Here is a 22190-nt window from a genome sequence, read left to right as displayed (position 1 = left end):
CATGAATTTCCTATATCAATTTGAAGCTGAAGAGCTAACGCTGTCTTTGAGAACGGTTTGCTTACATCATGCTTTTCTGCAGCATCTATGACTTTAGAATCTCAGTATCACAGTTGCAAAGTGCTACGTTCCCCTAAATGAATGGGTTAATTAGATATGCTTTCATATCAAATCAATATGCTTTCAAAAATGTTACTCTAAGCCTCTCAAAGCATAGTGTGATCATCAAGCCATACAGAAATGTGTCATCACCAGGACTGAAAGGACCAGCAGATGGGAAAACAGAGAAATCTGTGCCAGAAACTCACACAGTGGTCACTGGAAGATGCAGGAAAGACACTCAAAACTACCTCCTTGCATCCAGGCTCACCATGACCACGCAAAAAATGTGTATGGTAAGTATGTGCCACAGCAAAAACTGAACGACAAACTGCGGCTAATCAAGGCGTTTAGCACAGTATGACTACTGATCTGAAGTGCAAAGAGGGAAAAAAATCAAATGAAAAACAGGGAAAATTGTCTGGATAAGAAGATTGGTGGAGACTGAGTAATGAGGAGAAAAAAAGCCCAAATGCTCATTATGCTTTACATTGTGTTCAATATTTAGGCACATAAACCCCTTAGATTTGCTCCAAGGACACTCAAAATCTCTCCAAGCACAGCCTGTTCCAGGGCTCTGCCACCCTCAAAGTGAAGAAGTTCCTCCTCATGTTGTGATGGAATTTCCCATGTCCCAGTTTGTGCCCATTGCTCCTTGTCCTGTCCCCAGGCACCACTGAGAAGAGTCTGGCCCCATCCTCTTGCCACCCACCCTTTAGCTCTTGCTCAGCATCGATGAGATCCCCTCTCAGTCTGCTCTTCTCCAGCTGAACAGCCCCAGGTCCCTCAGCCTTTCCTCAGCAGAGGGGTACTGTTCCAGGGCTCTGGCACCCTGAAAGGAAAGATGTTTTTCCTCATGTTCAGACAGAATTTCCTGTGTCCCAGTTTGTGCCCATTGCTCCTTGTCCTGTCCCCAGGCACGACTGAGAAGAGTCTGGCCCCATCTTCTTGCCACCCACCCTTTAGTTCTTGCTCAGCATCGATGAGGTCCCCTCTCAGTCTGCTCTTCTCCAGCTGAACAGCCCCAGCTCCCTCAGCCTTTCCTCAGCAGAGAGATGCTCCAGTCTCTTGGTCATCTTTGTAGCCTCCACTGGACTCTCTCCAGTAGTTCCCTGTCCTTCTTGAACTGGGGAGCCCAGAACTGGACCCAGTGCTCCAGATGGGGCCTCCCCAGGACAGAGCAGAGGGGGAAGGGTGGCCTCCCTCCACCTCCTGGCCATGCTCTTTTTAATGGTCTCCCAAGAGACCACTGGCCTTCTTGGCCACAAGGGCACATTGCTGGTCCATGGGCAACTTGTTGTCCACCAGGACTCCCAGGTCCCTTGCTGCAGAGCTGCATTCCAGCAGGTCAGCCGGTAACCGAGACCAGTACATGGGGTTATTCACTGAATTTCACCGAATTTTTAGAGTTGGAAGGGACCACAGAGATCATCTAGTCCAACTCCCCCGCTGAAGCAGGATTGCCTAGAGCATGTAGGAGCAGGACCCTACACTTGCCCCTGTTGAACTTCATTAGTGGAACTCTCCACCCAACTCTCCAGCCTGTCCAGGTCTCACTGAATGGCGGCACAATTTTCTGGTGTGTCAGCCACCCCTCCCAGGTTTGTGTCATCAGCAAACTTGCTGAGGCTACACTCTGTCCCCTCACTCAGGTCGTTGATGAATACGTTGAACGAGACTGGGCCTGGTATTTCCAATCAACATTTTTGTAAGAGCCTGTAAAATGTATTAAAGCAAGAGACCCACACCCAAGCTTAACACTTGGAATTTGTAACCTGTTTTACTCACCCCTGATTGTACATCGTAGAGTGTGTGGGTGAGGATAATCTTGAAGACTGCGTGGGACCGACTGCTCTCCTCGTTCATGTTGGTTGCAGCCACCGTTCGAGATTTATTGCCCTCGGACATCAAGGACTCAATGTCCTAGATACAATTTTCACAGCCATAAGCATATCCGCATTAACATGCTTTTCAATTGTCTACCCAAACAATCTAATTTTGGTAAAATACAGCAAGTATTTTCCCACTAAGTTTCCCACTGTTTATTCATAAAGTGTGAGAAAAAAAACCTATCGTGATGTCCCCTTTAAAACCTAGAAATTACACAATGTTGTGACATGCGTCTTCATCCAATACCTCTACCTACACATTAAATTATCAACAAAAATAATGCACTTGGCTGCACACAGCAATACTCAAAAGCAAAGAAAAAAGCACAGAAACAGCAATTCACATTTGAACACTAACATTTTTGTTGAAAACTAACGTGTTATTGAAACCACTAATACTGCCATAATGCTGAAAGTTGTATAAAACAGGACCACACTGAACAGGTCGTTATGTTCCTCCTACATATAAGAGCTTATGATCTGTTAAATTGTGATACTGGAGAAATACACAGCTCCCCTGCTCCAGGGTTTTACAGCAATCCTGTAAAATAGTTAAAACTTTAAGAGTTTTGGGCTTAGCTTTTATTTATGCATCTCTAGCTGGGTGATGCTAAAAAAACCAAAAAAACAATCAAACAAAAGACCACCACAGACCACTTTGACTCTTTATGCTGAATTACACAAAGCTGCTGGGCAACATGTAAAGTAAAAGCATGCAATGTGTCTTGTCTTAACAAAAAACCACCAAAGAGAGGGAGATGAATACCTGGAGAAACTGCAACAGGAAGGATTGCACCACGTTCATGTTAAGACGACAGAAATCCATCCCGTATTTACTCATTTCTCCTACAGTACATCAATGCTTCTTAAAAATTAGGGCACTTTGTGAATGCATATATAAACATGTACTGTCCAGCAAGCAAATTTCATGCAATGTTCTCAAGAACTTGGAAACAGCCATGAGTGTCTAGTTTCAGGATGCCTGTCTGCTACCAGTAAGTAAAATTACTAGGCAGTAGCGACTGTCCAGCAAGCAAATTTCATGCAATGTTTTCAAGTATTTGCCTTGGAAACAACCATGAGTTTCTAGTTTCAGGGTGCCTGTGTGCTACTGGTAAGTAAGATCACTAGGCAGCAGCATGCCAGCCAAGAGGTGACCAGGTGTGGTGCTGAAAGCTCATCTCTGCTAAATCCTGGCTCTGTAATTAATCACGGAACACTTTCTCATGGATACAGCATACACTTATTTTAAATTTGGGAGGAAAGCTGTTTCATTACATAGTTGAATTACTGCCAGAATTGTGGAATAGTACAGGATGAAGATGTGTTTCTGCTCTTAACCCTGCTCTCCCCAGTGATCACACGACAACAATCCTATAGCTCTCCTGCTCTAAAATCCATGTTACTGCCGTGGCAATTAGAAGTAGCTTAATAATTGCGTCCTGCTTAAGGGACAGTACCTTAGTCATTAGGATGTCAACACAAGCCTTTCATAAAGTCAAACCTTACCTTGTAGCTAGCAACAGCTAGTTTGGACAGGCCATCTACGTAAGGACCATAAACACTGTGTTCTCTAACTTTTAATGACTGACGGCTTCTGGTTGGAGAAAAAAAGTTATTGATAAGCACATGACTGACTTAAGACAACATTCATAGAAAGTTAATTTCTCACTGACAGATCTCAAACACGATGTTCTTACAAATGCCATAATAAAGCACAGAACAAGGACTGTAACGCAAACAAAAAAAGCCTTTTACAAATGCCATAATAAAGCACAGAACAAGACTGTAATGCAAACAAAAAAAGCCTTATGTTTCCATGTAAAATGCTGACATCGACATTTTTGCCACTTCATGAAAGGTAGCATGAGGGTGAGTCTACTCCAAGCTTTTAGTCTTACTATGTTATTTCAATCCAAAAGGAGAGTGAGATCAGGAAGAAGTGAAAGCCATCCTCTGCAAACGCCTTAGACGGGATCCATTAAGGCAAACTGGTTATGGAAAGGGAGAGTGTATGACAACATGTTACAGTGCTGCTGACACACAAATTACTTACCCTTTTGGGTCAAGAAGATCTCTGACTTTCTCATTGTATATCTCCATGTAGGACACTTCCACTTTGAAACTCTGCTCTTCGTTTTCCTCTTTCTGTGCCCTTTCAAAGAGTCCACTGCAAAGTCTAGGGATTAATCCTGGCTGGTCAGCAGTTCCCATCATTGTGTAGGATTTTCCAGATCCTGTGTGATTGAATCAAGGATTAATGCACACAGAAAAAGGTTTCTTGGTTTGCGGAACAAGGAAAGGACACAGAGAGAAGAGGTAAGAAAAATAATACAAATTTCTGTGAAAGATATTTGTGCAGTTTTCTATTTCAAAGTAACCAAAACAGGATTTAGTTAAAGACTATGTCATTAAAAGGAAAAGCCAAACAACAAATTCAGTTCAAACCTACAGAGAAGACCTTTCCAGGCAGATAGAGTCCCACTGTAGAAGAAAAAGCACTATCAACCACATATGTGCCACAATGAGGCATACTCATTTTTGTATATTACATTTAAAATAATGATTTCAGATTATTCCAACTGCAGAGGCAGAAAATATGCACTGAACTCAAGGACGACCACGATCATTCTGAAGATTATAATCTGGGCTGTGTTTTGTATATTACATTTAAAATAATGATTTCCGATTATTCCAACTGCAGAGGCAGAAAAGATGAGAGATGCACTGAACTCAAGGACAACCACGATCATTCCGAAGATTACAATCTGGGCTGTAAGAAATAAGGGTAGCCAGCAACAACAGACAAAATCCCATTTCTCATCCTGTCCACCTCATATCTAACGTTACAAAAGTGAAAAACATTTCTTATCTACATTACAAGGCATTTCTCCCAAAACAATGTCACAACAGCCGTGAAGAGTCTCCAGGCAGAACATAACACCTTTTGTGTCAACAACATTTTTTGCTTACGTCCAGAAGGGACTCACCAGTTTGCCCGTAGGCGAAGATACAAGCGTTGTAGCCTTCAAAGGCATTCTGAAGAATATTCTCTCCAAGGCACTTGAAAACAACATCTTGACCTAAGAAATAAAACACACAAGCTATCATTCTAACAAAGCAAGAGAGATTTTTTTTTCCTTGATTCGGATTCTTCAATAATTATGTAAAAGGAGTGTTCTCCTGCTGTTGTTGCCTAAACAGCATCCAGTGTTTGCTCCCTCTACAAGAGCACAACCATCAGCCAGTAGACAACCTCCACATTTATGCTACTGTAAAAATCATAAACTGTGATTATCGTGCATATACCTGTATGTGCTTCAAACATCATCCCATCAATGTTCAAGTTTTATCAGCAGAAAATCTACTGCCAACTGCAGAATTTAATCCATTGGTGAGTGACACCACCTCAAAATACGCTCAACCCATGCCTTTTAACAACTGTCAGTTGATTTTAATCTACAGCAATTAGCAGAGCACCAGATAATTTTACTGCATAAGTACAAGGTATTGAATAATACCATGAGGAGATTTTGGCAGAGAAGGAATCACAACTATGTGGGGGGATTATTGAACACGACATGCATTAGCAAAATAGAGGGAATATCACTTCTTTTCTAATTGAACTAAATCTGTATGAACAGCTTTTCAGCTCCTTTTCCAAGCGGAGGGAGAAATGCTTAATATATTTGGGGATTATCTATTTCAACAAAACCTCTATTTTCAGAATTTCTTTTACAAGCAGAGGAACTAAAGCCTGAACAAGACATGGCACAACTTTATGGACTGAAAGGTCCTCTCAAATATGTTCATGTTCTTGAAAGCTTTTCCTTTCTCTCATTGATGGAAGTCTGTATCTTTACATCCAAATCCCCTCAAAATTTTTTACATGCAAAAATTCCCCATCAAAATGACTGATCTTCCTGGCTTAGCACAGCAGAGTGGTTTGGACCAAACACTTCCAATGTATAACAGATCATAAAATAAGTGACCATGGAGCCTCCATTTATTTGAGAAACAAAAAAATTTACCTTCCTGTGTAATTTGTATGGCTGAAAGTGGCACTGTTTTCTCAATTGCTCACTAAATTACTATTCATTAGTTATTTGTTAGAAAAATTAAAACCTATAAGCATAAGCATTCTTTATTTCTTTTCAAGATTTTTTAAAAAAATAAATGTAAACAAGCTTAACTAATTCCCGATTTAAGATACAACAAGTATTAACAGGAACAGATCACAAAAGTAGCAAGTCCAAATGTATTTCATGTCTTACCATAACTATTTGCCCAAATATATCATAATAATACACAGAAAACTTTTAATTAAATACATTACACATTCTCCCCAGACCATATGAATTCACATACCCCTGTATTAAATTAGGCTTTTTTTTAATATTCCATTATTAAGTTCTAACATGATGCCAAACTCCCACCAGCACTGTGAAACGTGAAATTACATTTAGCAATCCCTGAAAAGGATTGGATGCTTTTAAAATGATGGATTTGGAGCAGTATTTTAAATAAAGATGTAAATATCAGTACCCCATTGCTGTGATGGATTTCTCAATTTCCTGCACTGCAAACGGGTTACCAATGCCCATTGCTATTGTCGTTAAAGAAGAGAAAGAGGAATGATTGAAGATTTTCCTTTTTCTTTTGACAATGAGCAATCATAGAGGGGAAGGCACTTCGTGCCACGTGGGCTGTGCCCTTTAGCAAATGCTGTATTTTAATTAGATCATGCACACTTGGGAGACAACAAGCACAAAGCCACAGTAAATATTACCTGCATATTTTTCTTTGACAGATTCATCCATAGACCAAAAGCAGTGATCGTAAGCAAACACCTGTAGGAAAACAACCAGGAGGACACCTTATAAAAACTGTCACAAAATATCAAAATTTTGACAGCACTGAATTACGTTGGCTGACATCATGCTCCCTGGGGCCATTCTGAACATATAATACACACTCCCACAGATTTACTTGTTTTCTACAAGTTTGAAGCCTAAACAAACATTGCATTTTCCTATATGGAAGCCTGTTCCTGACTTTTACTTGTTCCTTGTTTTTATTTTTTCCTTTCTACCGTAGGAATCCTACTCCATGCTCACCAAAAGCTCTCCCTGTGGCAACCCCATGGATGGCAAGGTTTATCTTTAGGTTTCTCTTCCTTTAAACCCATCCTTGCAATTCGTTTTTCACAAGACTTTCTATTTTGCAAACTGACAGCTGTCGCCCGGCTGCTTCTGCCCACCATCTCCCAGTGTCTCTTCTCTGTATTAATTAAAAAACATGCCTTAGGGTAGGAACCTCCTTCCCTACAAGAGGAGTTTGTATTTACACACTGTTGACAAACAGACGCAGTCGTCGCCAAAATTTAATGCTTGTAAAGAGTGATACAGAGTAAATAAGTTTTATCATGAGAAGCACTGTCATCTTTTTAAATAGAAAAGTTTCAGTTTGGTGGTAAATCCACCTAAAGGTCCACGGGCACCTTTCATCATGAAAGCTGATCTCCAATAAGGCAGCCCATTTTTTTGGGGACCTCAGGCTGCAAACCCAGGCATTTGCAAAAATAACTCCCCTAGATAGGCAGTTGTAAGGAAAAAAAAAAAATTCAGGGTAATATCTGACCTACACTCACTCAAGCAAAATGTACTCTGTAGGATATAAGAAGAGGGAACTGTGATGTGTTGTTCTTTGGCTGTTTATTTTTGCTCTGAGCTTAACAAAGCTGCTCTTTCCCCTTTAGATGTTATATATTGCTGCATAGCAGAGGTTTGCATCACTTCACATCCCGTTGGCAGAGCAAACGCACCGTGTCGGCGTCTCACACCCACCTCCTGAACCCTCCTTCCATTATTTCTGAATATTTCAATTCATCTGCAAATGTATTTTCATGTTCCATTGTACAGGTGCACAGGTAATCAAATTCAGTATTTTTTAACTAGTAAAGATTGAAGGAACAAAATAGGTTGCATCATATCTACATTAATAATGAGAAAAGCCTAAAAAGAAATACTGAGTCTGGAGTGAAATACCTCAGTTAGAGCATTTCCTAATAGATTGTACCATGGGATCTGAAAAATCATTTAAGGACTTACGGAGCAATAAAGCAAACCTTCCTCGAGTATTTACACAAACCAATATAATTAAAAAAATATGCAAGAATCGAAAATTCATGCTACCAACACATCCAAACTTACTACCTACGTTTATGAAAATGCTTAGTATAGCAAAATCCGTGACATTTAAATAACATCTTCAAAAATACACTGGTTTGTTTCCCTGTACTACATTAATGTCCCAGCACCAAAAGATAAAAGTGGTTATTTTGCATCCTCTAATTGAGGAAACAACAACCTCTTTATGTAAAATTCAGGTTTTCTCGGTTCTTTGAAAACATATTATACAATTAAGCATATTATTATAACATCCCACACCTCCAGAGCATTTAATAAAACCTCGTTTGCTATATGACCACATCATTAAAGCTGAATCCTGATACCTTAGGACAGAGACAGGTATCTGGATACCAAATAGAGAGTCACAGGATCGGAAACCGTAACAACAAAATGAGTTTGCTTTAACGCAAATACCAGAAAATGCTTTTAAAAGCTCACAAATGACAAGTCGTCTTCCATTCGCAGCCTGTAATGCTGAGTATGTATGTTCTCATTTGTTCCTGTGACTCATTTTTTGGCACAGACTGTACAGTGCTCTTCAGCAGCAAGGAGATGCTTCGAGTTTCTTACTCAACAGCTGATCAACTACAGGGCTGTTTTTCAAAATGCTTTTAATATTTGAATAACCCAAGACTGAATAAGCGACATTACAATTTTTCACATGCTGATTTAACACGCAATAAAAGCCCTTACCTTTGGCTGGGTCCTACTGTTTCCCAAAGCATCAGGAGCAGAAAGGATTTGGTGTAGGGTTGCGGGAAGAAAAAGAAAGACAAAAGAAAAACAAAGACCATTAACTGGAGTGATTTCAGCGTAATTATTCTATCATTAATACCTCATAATTGGAACATTGTATTTAAAAAGTTAATTTCTCTCCTCAGATCTCCCTTTGGTTACAGACCCCAAGTCATTTTATAAATCAATGCTCATCTTTTTTCAAGAGTACGATTTGAGACGCTGCTCTGAATAAGTTGATTTTAAATTCAAAGCCATTGATTTTCCTCGTGCTGCCACCAGCTCTCCCTCATGCTCTCCCAGTTGTGTTTTTGCTTTTGACACCTCTCTCTGCTTTTGTGAGTGTCACTGTCTCTTAAAAACAAAGTGCCCAAGCAACATCAACATTTCCAAAACCACTCCAACAGGAACTTCAGGAGAGTTATTCAAGAGCAAACTTCAGAGTCCAACCCTTGCCCAGCTCAGTTCTCACACAGTTGCTGGGACAGCAGAGCAAACATTTGTTTCCCTAAAATAATAAACAGAGAACAGCAATTCCTTTAACCTGTTATGTGCACAATTTAAAGTTTGTTTGGGTTTTTGGGGCATTTTTCTGTGGCAGAGGGGCTCCAGCCCTTGCAGCATCTTTGTGCCTCCTCTGGCCCTGCTCCAACAGGTCCATATCCCTCCTGTCCCGATGGAGGAATGCTGAGGGGATCTCCTTGATCCAGACACAGAAGACACCAGAGAGCCCTGGATTACTCCAAGAGAGATGCAAGAGCATTTTTTTTTTTTGATTGCTGTGCTCTGAAATGTCAGGGGAGCGTTTTGCTGGAGGACACTGGAAATTGCTAAGTGGCTTTTAGGATGCTCTTGCTTACAAAGCAGGCTCATTCCTGTTCCTACAGGGAGATCATTCTTGTTGTAAGATAAAGAATGTGGATTCTATTTGAGTTTAGCACACCAAAATGTGATGCTGCTCTTTAATTCAGCACGCAGTTACGCTTATATTCCCCAGCCCAGTTCCAAGGCAGGACGATAGTGCAGTTCATCTTTCCAGCCCTCAATACAGGACATAATATTGAGTATTTGGATTAAAGCAGCAATAAGGATATAATCTCAGAAGTCATATCACATACACAATTTTAAGAGGATGGATTACAGTAGGCTATGTAAATCATCAAGCTTAGCTCAGACTAAAGGTCTTAAAGTATCTCATTTTCTAGAGCTGCACAAACACACAAACCCACGTCTCACAGCCTCACTTAATCCAAACGTGCAAACAGAAGCCCTACATCCAAGAAACCCAGTGTACAGAATTCAGGATGGAGCACAGCCATCCAGAGCTTGCTCTGCCTAATTTGGGCCAAGAGGAGAATAAATGGGACAAATGTTTCCCTAAGGAAAGCATTAAGGCTGCACGCTGTAGTACACAGCATCATGCTCTGCACAAACGGCCCCATTAATGCTGCAGCTGCGACAGCGGGGCCCAGAAACCCATGGAAAGATGTTCAGCCTGACCCAAAATCCCATGGGAAAGGAACAGACACAGGGATACAGCACCCACAGCAGCCTGTGTAGCTACAAGCACACACGGGAATTGCTGGGTGTTTAGAGGAGGCTCCATGGCCAAGTAGAGCGTGCTGCTACAGCCCATCCCAGAGGGGATGAAAAGGTGAAAAAGGGGACGAAAAGGTGAAAAAGGGGATGAAAAAACCAAGGAACAGCATCACCTACAGAGCAGGGGAGTATTTCCCACAACAAACCATGGACGACAGCAATGCACAGAAAGAACATGTCCATGATTAAGGTTGGCATTAGCAAAAAAAAATGCCAGAGGATCCTAATATAACTGGTGGATGAAGCTCAACACGAGCTGGCAATGTGCTCTGGCAGCCCAGCAAGCCCCCCACCCCCTGGGCTGCATCCCCAGCAGCGTGGCCAGCAGGGCCGGGGGGGGATTCTGTCCCTCTGCTCCGCTCTGGGGAGACCCCCCCCAGTGCTGCCTCCAGCTCTGGGGCCACCAACAGCAGAAGGACATGGACAAGGATATATTCAAGCACAATAAACCAGCAAGTGTTATTAGTGCTATTTTAGCGATATCTCAGATCAATTTTTACTCTGGTTTTCCAGATTCAAAAGCAGAGGGAGGGTAGATTGGCCTTAAGTATAATTGAGATTTTTCAAATCTTGTGGGGAAAATGGTTGAAACACCAGAGAGGCGAGGACAGCTCAGCCCTTATCAGCTCTGTCTCTGACCCCGGGGCTCGGAGACAGCACCAGCTGGCAGATCAGCACATGCTCCACATCAGGCACAGCACATCCTGCCTCTTGCCTAAATCAGAACCGGGCAGATGGGGCAAACGGGAGGAGAAAAGTGGGAGGTGGCAAGTCAGAAAGCAGGGAAAAGAAGGGACAGAGGCTGGAGGACATCATCTGACAAGCCAAGCTTTTTTTTTTCCTTTCCTGTTTGTTTTGGTTTGTTTTTTGGTTTTGTTTTTTTTTTTTCCCCGCTTTGTTTTGTTTTGTTTTTTTAAAAAAAGAACATTTCCTATGCCAACAGCGACCGCAACAACATCCAAACCATCAATTTGGCTGATACTGCTCAGTGGCACACGGCTACACTGGATTTACAGAATTGAAACGTAACATTTTACCATTTTCAGAGGTTTCTGGAATAGCAAAATATAATTAGAATTTTTGGTTTAAAAAAAAAAAAGAAAAAAAAATGAGGGAGAGGAAATAACTCCAACCATAACTATGAATTAGGAAAGTCTCAGCAAATCTCCAGAAATTTTTATTGCTTTCCATGTTCAATCTTCCATAACCATTGTAAAAACAAGCATATCAGATTCCAATGTAATTAGTGCTATTTTATGCCCTTAAGCAGCAACTGCTCAGCATAAACTCTCAGAAGTAGCCAAAAATGCAAGTAGAAAAACACACTGATGGGGGAAAAACTACTTGGGGTTTAACAGCAGAGAGGTGTCAGTGTCTCCCACTCTAAGATCACGTCTTTATGCTCCCAGCTGAATTAGCTTGCCTTAAATCAATTTGTACTCATACACATTTTACTAAAAGTAAAGCTGGCATCGTGTGTCACAATAATTCATCCTTCAGATGCAGGAACAACTCCACTTTGTAGCAAGTTTTAAAAGAATAAAGTTTGTATCGATATAGTCCAAACCACAGTGTTTCTGAAACTTCTTGAATCTAGTATCAGGCAAACTGTTCATACCCCATGTCCACAGTCCCCACACTGCCATAACACTCACAGCCATGATGCCTGATCCACACTTCCCCAAAAATCTGGAAGAGAAATGCTGTGTTGTAACGACACCTTTACTCTCATGGGAATATCAACACAACAGGACAAGCAGCCCTAGACCTGGTCTTGGTATCGAGTCAAAGGAAAGAAACTCCAGCATGGTACCTACAGGACAAATCTCTTATGACCTGCAGAGGTCTTTTCCAACCTCAGCCGTTCTTTTATTTTATTAATAATTTGTTGCAGGTGAAAGCATTACAATAAATATGCCGGGTTCTGGCACAAACACACAACACACAATCAGCTACTCCCTGGAAGCAAAGAACTGATGCTACACTATGCAGAATTAGTTGTCCCCAGACATCTTTCTTCCCTTCCTTACCCTGCTTAATTATGCCCCAAATAGTGCCCATATAAAAAAATCTTAAACTACAGGTTGTCCCCAGACATCTTTCTTCCCTTCCTTGCCCTGCTTAATTATGTGCCAAACAGTACCCATATAAAAAAACTTGAACTACAATATACTCTATTTCTTTTGTAGCTTCTCTACAGTGTTTTCCTTTGCTCCCTCCCACTCACTCACATGCCATGAGCTTCACCAAAGTCACACCACCGTCTCTGGGGTAAAAACCTCAACGCAGCAGGGGAAGGCTGCTTGGGAACACCTCCAAAAATCCAAACATCCCATTCACAGGACCCCAGCACAGAGCTTTACTAAGCAAATGTAGGCTTTGTTTGAAGAACCATGGGTTAAAACGTAACAGCTTTCATGGACTGAAGGGTTTTTTTAAGAGAACTCATCCTTCAAACAAGACTTTTGAGTTTGACCCCCAGCTATATCTTGGAGAGTAAACACTGGGCATAGATGGAAGAGAATGTCAAAAGGACCTGTGCGTCTCAGCATTAGATACCTACCTGTGAGGCAGGATTTAACACACCACTGCTTTCCAGTCTTATTTTGGAATAACAGGGCTCACGATTTGCAAGTTTACCTTCCCCCACAAAGAAGCAAATGTATCCTCCCCTGTAGAACAGAAGCTTCCTAGTGTGGAGAAGCTGATAAGCGGTGGAGGAATTACTGAAGAGCTCCAGCACCAGCAAGTCTAAGGCAGACAACTTCAGATAAGGATGTAAGCACACAAAATTATCAGGAAGATCTTGCATTTGTTTGAAGTTTAGGACCCCAGCTATCTTTCCAAAGCAGATCCTTTAATTGGTAGTAATTTTTTTTTTCTACATGAATAAAGGATTCAGAATAAGGTTTTTTTGAAGAGCCAGCAGTTAGAAAAAACACTGCAATATTGAAGATTTTACTGGTTAAATTTCAGCTGCAGAATTTCTTCCCAGGCATAAAAGAAAGCCAGGCAACGGTGAAATAAAATTTAGACAATAAATTTCATTATTTTACCAGCACAGACATAATTAAAAGACAGGCAGTATGACAACTGATAAGAAATAGTAGAATTAATTGAGAAGCTCTTTCCTCTCTTTCCCCGTATCAGACAAATACAACTGGCGATGCAGTTCGCTGCTGCGAGGTATACAATGAGAGGAAATGTCAACTAAATCAAACTGATCATTTCAGGCTTCTTTATCCTACGATACTTAGAAGTGCATTTTCCCAGGATACTGCAGACAGTAAAGTGCTTATGGTTGTTGGGGTTAACAATTTATAAATATTCTTTCCCCATTTTTACAGTAGACAAAGCAGGATCAAAATGCCAAGTCCCACCAGACTCTAATTTTTGGATGATATCTTCCAGTTAATACTATTCTTACAGCCTCGATTTTACCTCCATAGCAATCTAAGCTCTTTAGGTGCAAACCACGCCGCCCTACTTGAGCAAAAGCTTTTTTTTGCAAACAGAAACAGTCTCCTCAAAAGCCAATCTTCGCATACGTCAAAGAAAATGTGAAAAGAGCATACGCAGTTCAAAGCCTAAACTTGGGTAGCTGAAAGGAACAAAAGTAATCACTGTTACTTGGAAAATTCCTCCAGTGCTCCAAGGCATTCCAGGCATAGTTGGCGGTTACTTAGTTTCTACTGACAAAACTAATTTTTGCCAGCAAAAAAAAAAAAAAAAAAAGCCCCCAAAAACGAGAACTCGGGCTGAACAGCAGCTTTGTGGGTTTGGGGTGTTTTCTACTCAGAGCTAAATTTTCTGTATTGTTAGTACAATAATCTGCTTAGTCCCGAGCACATTCAAGTGGTGCATGTATCCCATAAAGCTCGTGTTATGACAAGGGGATTACGGCTTTATCCTTTTGTTTGTAGACACTTAGATGTCGGGGCACTATTGTGCTCTAGAGAATGTTTGGTGAACAGCCAGTACCAAAACTTTCAATTACTATTGTGAATTTCAATATTTTTTAATAGAGCCTGATGTAGCTACCAATTTATAACCACGGGAGGGAGGGGAAAAAGCCCTCTTAGGATTTGGCAGCCTGGTAATTCCACCCGTAGATCTCCAGATGGGAACACGACGGTCCTAGCCCCTGGGATTTGGCAAAAAACCTGTTCTGCCTGTAGGACAACGCCACAACTTGCTGTTGTCAAATGTAATCTCAAGCCAGGACAGGAGCTGGGTGATGGGCTCCCGAAGAGGCAGAGAACACGGCACGTGCAGGAGTATAGGGGTGATGGGCTCCCGAAGAGGCAGAGAACATGGCATGTCTGTGTCCCTATAGGTGTGTAAATGTAGAGAAACACATATGATAATATTGTTCTACAGAATCAACTAATGCAGGTGTCTATATGCGAGAAACACATATGATAATATTGTTCTACAGCATCAACTAATGCAGGCGTCCATATGCACAGTGTTCTCACCCAGTATAACCTTTGATTTGAGGCAAGGGCAAAAAAGCCAAGTCACTGTTACACAGAATTAATCCTAGAGTGATCGGATCCGGACACTGCAAAGCACAGGGTTTACACTAAAAGCAGTCATTAAAGTGCCCACACAACCACAGACATATAGAGTAAATCTAATCTAAAGTTAGAAGACTTGAGGAGAGTTGTATTCAAGTGCCCACACAACCACAGTCATATAGAATAAATCTAATCTAAAGTTAGAAAACTCGAGGAGAGTTGTGTTTCAGGCACCACATCACTGGAAAGCATTTTGGAGGAAAATCTCTACACCTGGTAGAATGGCTAGTGGGGTGATTGCGTAGAAAAGCCTTCCTGACGTGGACATAATTACATGTTGTAAAGATACTTTCAATAACATTATTTTGCAGATTAGGAAAAACTGTCTGTGTTTTCACAAGGCATCTTTTTGGGGCACAACAGAGCCTGTACAAGCAGTGGCTGTATGAGAACTGTGTCATTGGAATGACTTCATCATATTTACAATCAGGAAAAAAAAAACCCAAAGCCTGGACAGTATGACTGGATAGAGAGTGAAACGAGCTCAACAGATCAGAGTCTGACATTTTACTTGCAATTCATCGGGGTTAGCACCAGAACTGCCCTAAATGTCACATCACCAAACAGCTGGTTCCCTACTTCCCTTCTCCCACAAAAAAAATAATGACATAACCCTTTTGGCTGTGATATTAGAATCTAACAGCTAATTTGTTTTTCTTCTTACTAAACTATTGCCTGAAAACGTGCACATACAGAACTCTGAAGGGAGGGGGTTTTTTTGTTTTGTTTGGTTTGTTTTTTGTTTATTTTAAAAACATTTTACTTCCCCATTAGATGAGTTTCAGCCTTTCCTCTTCACTTTCCCCAAGCCACAAGCTCCTTATGTCCAAGAGGATCCAAGACTCAAGGACCCAGTTCAAGATTCAGAGTCAGCCCTAGTTCCTGTCAATACACAGAATCAATCTACAATTAATGCAGAAAGCTCATTATGAAGCCCCAGTCTCAGAACAGCTCCCATCCTGAACCTTAGGTTTTTGTGAGCAAGTAGACAATTCATCGTGCAACACACAGTGGGACTTGTCTAACACACAGGTGAGCTGCAGAAAAAGGACTGTGTTTAGACCTCCTTAACTTTAGCTTCTTCACTGTGAAATTATAAAATGCCCATTTTTAAAATGTAGGTTTTTCCTACAGTTTTTTCTTGGCTGCAGGTGGGACTAAGAGAGGTCAAAAAGACAACCATGAATGATTAAATTCTTTATGGTAACTTTCTTCCACTCTTTCAGATTAAATACACCAAGCACATTCACAAAACAACAAGAAAATTATTTTAAAGACAAAGAAAATTTTCACCATGAATTTAATAGATTTTTTGTTTTCTTTGTGAGTCATTTCCACCATCATCCTTCTGCCTAAAAAAGTGGGTTTGACTTCAGTGTGTGAATTTGTGTGTGCGTTTATGGCTGAGCTACCAGGGCAGAGGACCTGTCACCAGGGCTCCTGAGGAAAAAAAAGAAAATCTTTCAAAACAACTTTTTTCTGTGTCTGTTTTCAATTAAGCTACAGCAGCCTAGAGCAATACTTTTTGAAAGATTTGTCTCACTCTTCTCACTTCAAAACACTCTCGAGATTCCTTGTTGTAAGGTGATTTTTCTTATGGACCTGGCAAAAGGGTAAATGCTGGGAAGAAGCCAAAGCGATGCCCGTCCCTCCTCTACCACGAGGAACTGGACCAAACAAATGCCCCCCCGGGTCCCCTCCCTGCTCACTTCCCTCCTGCAGGAGTTAAGAACTGTCAACAAGCCCTCACTGCCCAAAGAAAAGCACGCTGACATCCACAGAAATGTCTAAAGGGAGTCCATTGGAAGTTAGAAGTAGGAAATAAATGTGGGAAAGGGGGTGGGGGGAGAGAGAAGTCCTTTTTGTGCACCGAGGAATAAGAACAATTTTTTTTAATCCATGAAAGGGTATTTTAAAAAACACTTTCAGTGCCACCAAGCCCGGTATTTCCTCCTTTTGTAGATCAGCCAGCTGTTTCTTCCAATTCATGAAGTCATTAGAGCCTCAACCTTAAACTGTTTTGAGATTGGCTGTCTTCCTTGAAAACACAAATACATCACCCAGAATCATTCTGGAAGAGAGTGGATTTTTTTTTATGCACGTACCTATACACAAATGAGCAGATCCAGTATCATTTCACAAAAAAGCATCTACCTCAGCACCTCTCTGCTTCAAACAAGAAGAGGAACAAAAAAAAAAGAATAGCTTATGATAAAAAGCAAGAGCCACTCACAGGAGTATGAAAGGATCTGCAGCCACGGAGGCTCCGTGTTTCCAGAATAGCTCACAAGTTCCTCACCCTCATATTAAGCAGGCAACCATGGCAAATTACAGAAATTACTGTAAGGACTCTTCAACTCAGGGAAACAAAATGATTTATCCAGAGAATTCAAAAAAATTTAGGAATGTTTTTTATTTCTTTTAAATATGCACTCCCTCCCTCCAAACACAACGTATACAAGAGGTGCCTCCCTTACGCGTAATTGTCCCCAAGTACTTGCTAACTCCATTTCTACTCAACTTCCACTGAATTACTTCGGCCATGAAGAAGCTCTATATTATAATACCTGATACCATGTATTTTCTGCTGTAAAGACCACATCTCTAAAGAAATTACAGATATTTATCTCGTGATTGTCCACACAACTTACATTAGATAATCACAGAAACTGCAGCTGGGGAGACACCTTCCAGCTTGGTGGTCTAAATAATAAGTCAAACTACCTCTTCCAGCTTGTTTCCTGGTTCCACAAATCTGCCTTGTCTTCAAGTGGCAAGTAACATCCCCCTCTCTTTGGAAAGGGTGATGCCTATTTGCGGAGATGCGTGGATTTGTTCTCTGACTTCTTTAGCAAGTCCACCAGCCACTAAGCAAGTAGGTAATGTTTGAAACGACTGCAGTTCATAGAATCTTCTAGGTTGGAAGGGACCTTAAAGATCATCTTGTCCAACCATCAACCCAACTGACAAAAATAGACACCCACACAACAAACAAGCATCACCATCGCTAAACCATACCTCCCAGCACTACATCAACCTGTCTTTTGAACACCTCCAGGGATGGGGCCTCAACCCCCTCCCTGGGCAGCCCATTCCAATGGCTGAGAACCCTTTCAGTGACATCGCATTTTGTAAAGAAATCAATCTTAAATCCTCTTGTCCTGTCGCCTGTGACTTGAGAAAAGAGACCGACCCCCACCTCTCTACATCCTCCTTTCAGGGAGTTGTAGAGAGCAATAAGGTCTCCCCTCAGCCTCCTCTTCTCCAGGCTGAACACCCCCAGCTCCCTCAGCCTCTCCTCATAAGACTTGTGCTCCAGACCCCTCACCATCTTTGTTGCCCTTCTCTGACCCTTCTCTCAACAGAGAACATCCCCGTGGTCGCGTTTTGTAAAGAAATCAATCTTAAGGGTGTGTTTTCTATATGCACAGTGTATTTGCAAGGTTGGGAATGTCACTGGATATAGTGTCCAGTCATTTTCTGACTCGGTGCAACTTCAGCATCACTGGCCCTTCAGCTGTTGAAGAGGGCAGTTGTGGGCACACGCACCTGCAAAACTGTACACCTCAGAGTCACTTCTGGTGTCTCCAGAACCAGACAGCTGTGAAACAAAGCAGTATCTTCCTGTGGCAAGTCTCTTCATGGCCTGTTTTGGATCCAACTCCAAATTAGGAACCCAAGCAGTATTTAAAACTACACGCTAGAAACCACAAATAATGTTGATTTAGTTGTGCATGGGGGGAAAGATAAGAGCTGCAGGCAAGAAGGGTCGGTCGTTAGCGTAGAAGCTATCTGTCTTGCCTCCACGGTTCAGTAACTGCCTGAATTCCTTTAATTCAGCACATACACATTTCATGATCTCGGTGATAAGCCAGAGGTTGTTGCACAATATTTATATAGTCGCAACTTGAACCTCCCATCGACGTCCAAGGAGCCTGGGAGGTGGAAGAACAGCACAACGCATCTGAACCACTCCAGTAAAGGAGGAATCCAAGAATGGCAGCTTGTCAGGACACTGGAACCTCAAAAAGAACACTTCAAAAAAAGTCTTGACATGTATTAGAAGGCTCAAACATGCAGCTATGGTGAAATTAGGGTTTGGTATCTCTCGAAAAAGAAAAATGCATCGTACTGTGGCTCTTCCCAAGAGCACAGGCTACACACCTTCCCTCCCCAGATCAACCCTTTCAACACGGTCTGTATTTTCCGACTCATTTTAGAGAATTTGACTGATAATGTGAAGATTAGAATGCAGGCAGCAATCGACAGCCACTTCTGGCATTCAGCATACGGCAAACATCAACACAAATCTGAAGCCTTTTGGCATACGCTGATGCATTACTTTTTCTTCATGAAGATTTCAAGTCTTTTTACCCATCAAAAACCTTTTTCTTTTTTTTTTTTCAAAAACACTTATGCAAACTCACTCAAACAGTTCAGCAGCTGCAAGATTAGAGTTCTGCCAGGAACGATGTTCAGGAGGGACTGCTCTCCTCACCTGCCTATATCCACACTACAGAAAGTGGGAGTTAATTTCTGGTGTCATTTTTCCAGCTTATGAGCTCTCAGGATTGGAATCTTACTACTGGAGTACCTGGTGTGAGGAAATAAATAAAACCTTTGCCCCAAAGAAACCAAGACTAGAAAGACTCATCAAGATAAGTGGCCTAGATCCCTCTGTAGCCTCTCAGATATTGCTTCTCAGGGTAACATTTTTGCACCAAGCTGCTCTTCTGCTTGACCTAGAAAAGAAATCCTTATCCTCGGCGTAGCATTCAAATCAGCTGTTCTTTTCCCAGCACAAGGATGGGAAATAAGCTATAATTGACCTGTTTGCTGAGAAGCAAAGAGAAAATACAGCGTATTATGAAAATTACAGGCAAGCCTTCACCATGACAGCTCGGCTCCCGTGTCCCATATATGCCCTACTAAGGACTCCAGCCTGCTGAAAAAAAACAGTCACAGTGCTCTAGGCAGAATGAAATATTTGCTTAAACCTAGAATTGCATGAAAGTGCATAGATCTGCATCAAGAGCTTGCTCTGAAGATGAAAAACCATCTTTGGAGTGAAAAGGAAAGGCTCGTGAGCACATGATCCACACAGTAAAGCCAAGGAGCAACTGAAGGTGCAGCAGACCTTACCTACAGGACTAAAACCCCGCTTGAATATTCAGCATTTCCATTTCTTTCTCTTCACAAAATACTGATTTCTTCAATATTTGGGGTGAAAAGCTCCATCTATTTCTGTCTAAATAAGTGCTACCAATTTGCTGCGGCACTCCTCTGCCCTTAAATGTCCTAAATTCAGATTCTGTCCACATGAGGAACTTGCACATCTGCTTTGTCTATTCTTCTCCCTCCCACCTCAGCAAATCACTGTGGTCATTTTTAAGTGGAGGAAATATTTTGCGAACTATTCTTGAGCCGACACACCACACAACTATTTCAAAGCGCTGCAGTTCTTTCGTGCCCATTGTGTCCCAACTGAAAGCTCACATTTGGGGAATCTGATAATCCCGAAGCATTTAATAGGGAAGGTCATTTTGAATAAGCTTTTATTCCCTACTTCTTGTCGCAATGATCTTTATTTATTCTTGTGTACAAAAAACCCCCATCTTTCATTAAACACTTGTACTAACACCCATCACTTCCAAAAGCAAACCTGGCAGTTGCCTCAGGGCTTGGACATTACTTTTGGTAATTTATTCATGCTGAAAAAAAAAAATTAAGATTCAGTAGCAGGCATTAGCAGAGATCCACGATTAGTGGTACCAACTGCAGAAGCTACAACGTAGATAGTGCAAAAGCATTTGGCCACAAATTAATTTGGAAGTTATCTAGCTGGATTAGCATCGTTAACTGGGGTTGGTAAAGCTATACGTAATTTTTGTCTGACAAAACATTCTCAGATAGTGCAAAAGCATTTGGCCACAAATTAGTTTGTAAATTATCTAGCTGGATTAGCATCGTTAACCGGGGTTGGTAAAGCTATACGTAATTTTTGGCTGACAAAACATTCTTCCAAAGACTGTGGCCTGCAGCGCTGTAAGAAGCAATCAAGGATTAAGTTATCATTTCACAGCTCTGGCAAGAGAATTCAGGTATTTAGCAAGGTGAAACACGCACCCTACACCACGGGTTGGCCCTTTCATCCAAATAAATGGTGTCAGACTAAATCCCGCCGTGTACTTTCCTGCCAACCGATCTCCTGGGCTCTGGACTCCGGCCAAGGGCTCATTCTCTCTTGCCAAGTCTCATGTTGTCCCACGGCGGGGCAAAGCAGTGTTTGCACGGAGGAGACAATTCCCACCCTACGGCAAACTGACGGAAGACTGTTCCTAGCATCCTTATTAGGCATCTTAAAAGTGCAAATGTGAGTCATAGAATATCTCAAGTAGGAAGGGACCCACCAGGATCATAGAATCCAACTGAATCCTCCAATCTATCACCAACTTCTATAGAATCAGAGAATTGTCTTGTTTGGAAGGGACCTTTAAGATCACCGAGTCCAACCATCAACCCAACACTGATTAACCATGTCCCTCAGCACCACATCTGCCCAGTTTTCAAATACCTTCGAGCACCACGTCTGCCCAGCTTTCAAATACCTTCAGGGACGGCAACTCCACCACTTCCCTGGGCAGCCTGGTCCAAGGCTTGACAACCATTTGGGGGAAGAAATTATTCCTAATATCCATCCTAAACCTCCCCTGGTGCAACTTGAGGCCATTTCCTCTTGACCCATCCTTGGGAGAAGAGACTGACCCCCATCCTCCCAGATACACCTTCCTTTCAGGGGTGTTCCTTGGGAGAAGAGACTGACCCCCATCCCCCCAGCTACACCTTCCTTTTGGGGAGTTGTAGAGAGCGAGAAGGTCTCCCCTCAGCCTCCTTTTCTCCAGGCTGAACACCCCCAGCTCCCTCAGCTGCTTCTCACAAGACTTGTGACAAGATTTCACCATGTCTTTCAAGGAGAATTCAGGTAAACCCAACATCTCTGCCAGCAAACCCCTCCCTGGCAGCTTGGAAGCACCTACGGGCCAAGGTCAGAGGCTGCTGAAGGCCCAGCAGCTGGCAAACAGATTTCCTCCTTCCTC

At 41.8% G+C, this 22190-nt stretch overlaps 1 protein-coding gene across 1 annotated transcript in view; it reads right to left on the bottom strand.

Moving 5' to 3' along the window:
• Nucleotides 1–22190, bottom strand: part of KIF13B (kinesin family member 13B) — a 159595-nt gene that overhangs the window by 95233 nt on the left and 42172 nt on the right. The window contains 6 exon segments of the mRNA XM_014947668.1: nucleotides 1888–2022; nucleotides 3498–3585; nucleotides 4045–4225; nucleotides 4979–5071; nucleotides 6778–6838; nucleotides 8873–8888. Of these exon segments, the coding sequence (XP_014803154.1) occupies nucleotides 1888–2022; nucleotides 3498–3585; nucleotides 4045–4225; nucleotides 4979–5071; nucleotides 6778–6838; nucleotides 8873–8888 (574 nt within the window).

Source organism: Calidris pugnax, unplaced genomic scaffold, assembly GCF_001431845.1.
Source record: "Calidris pugnax isolate Ruff unplaced genomic scaffold, ASM143184v1 scaffold154, whole genome shotgun sequence".
Taxonomy (NCBI): Eukaryota; Metazoa; Chordata; class Aves; order Charadriiformes; family Scolopacidae; genus Calidris; species Calidris pugnax.
Note: the sequence above shows the minus strand (reverse complement) of the source record. Positions and strands in the feature narration are given on the sequence as shown.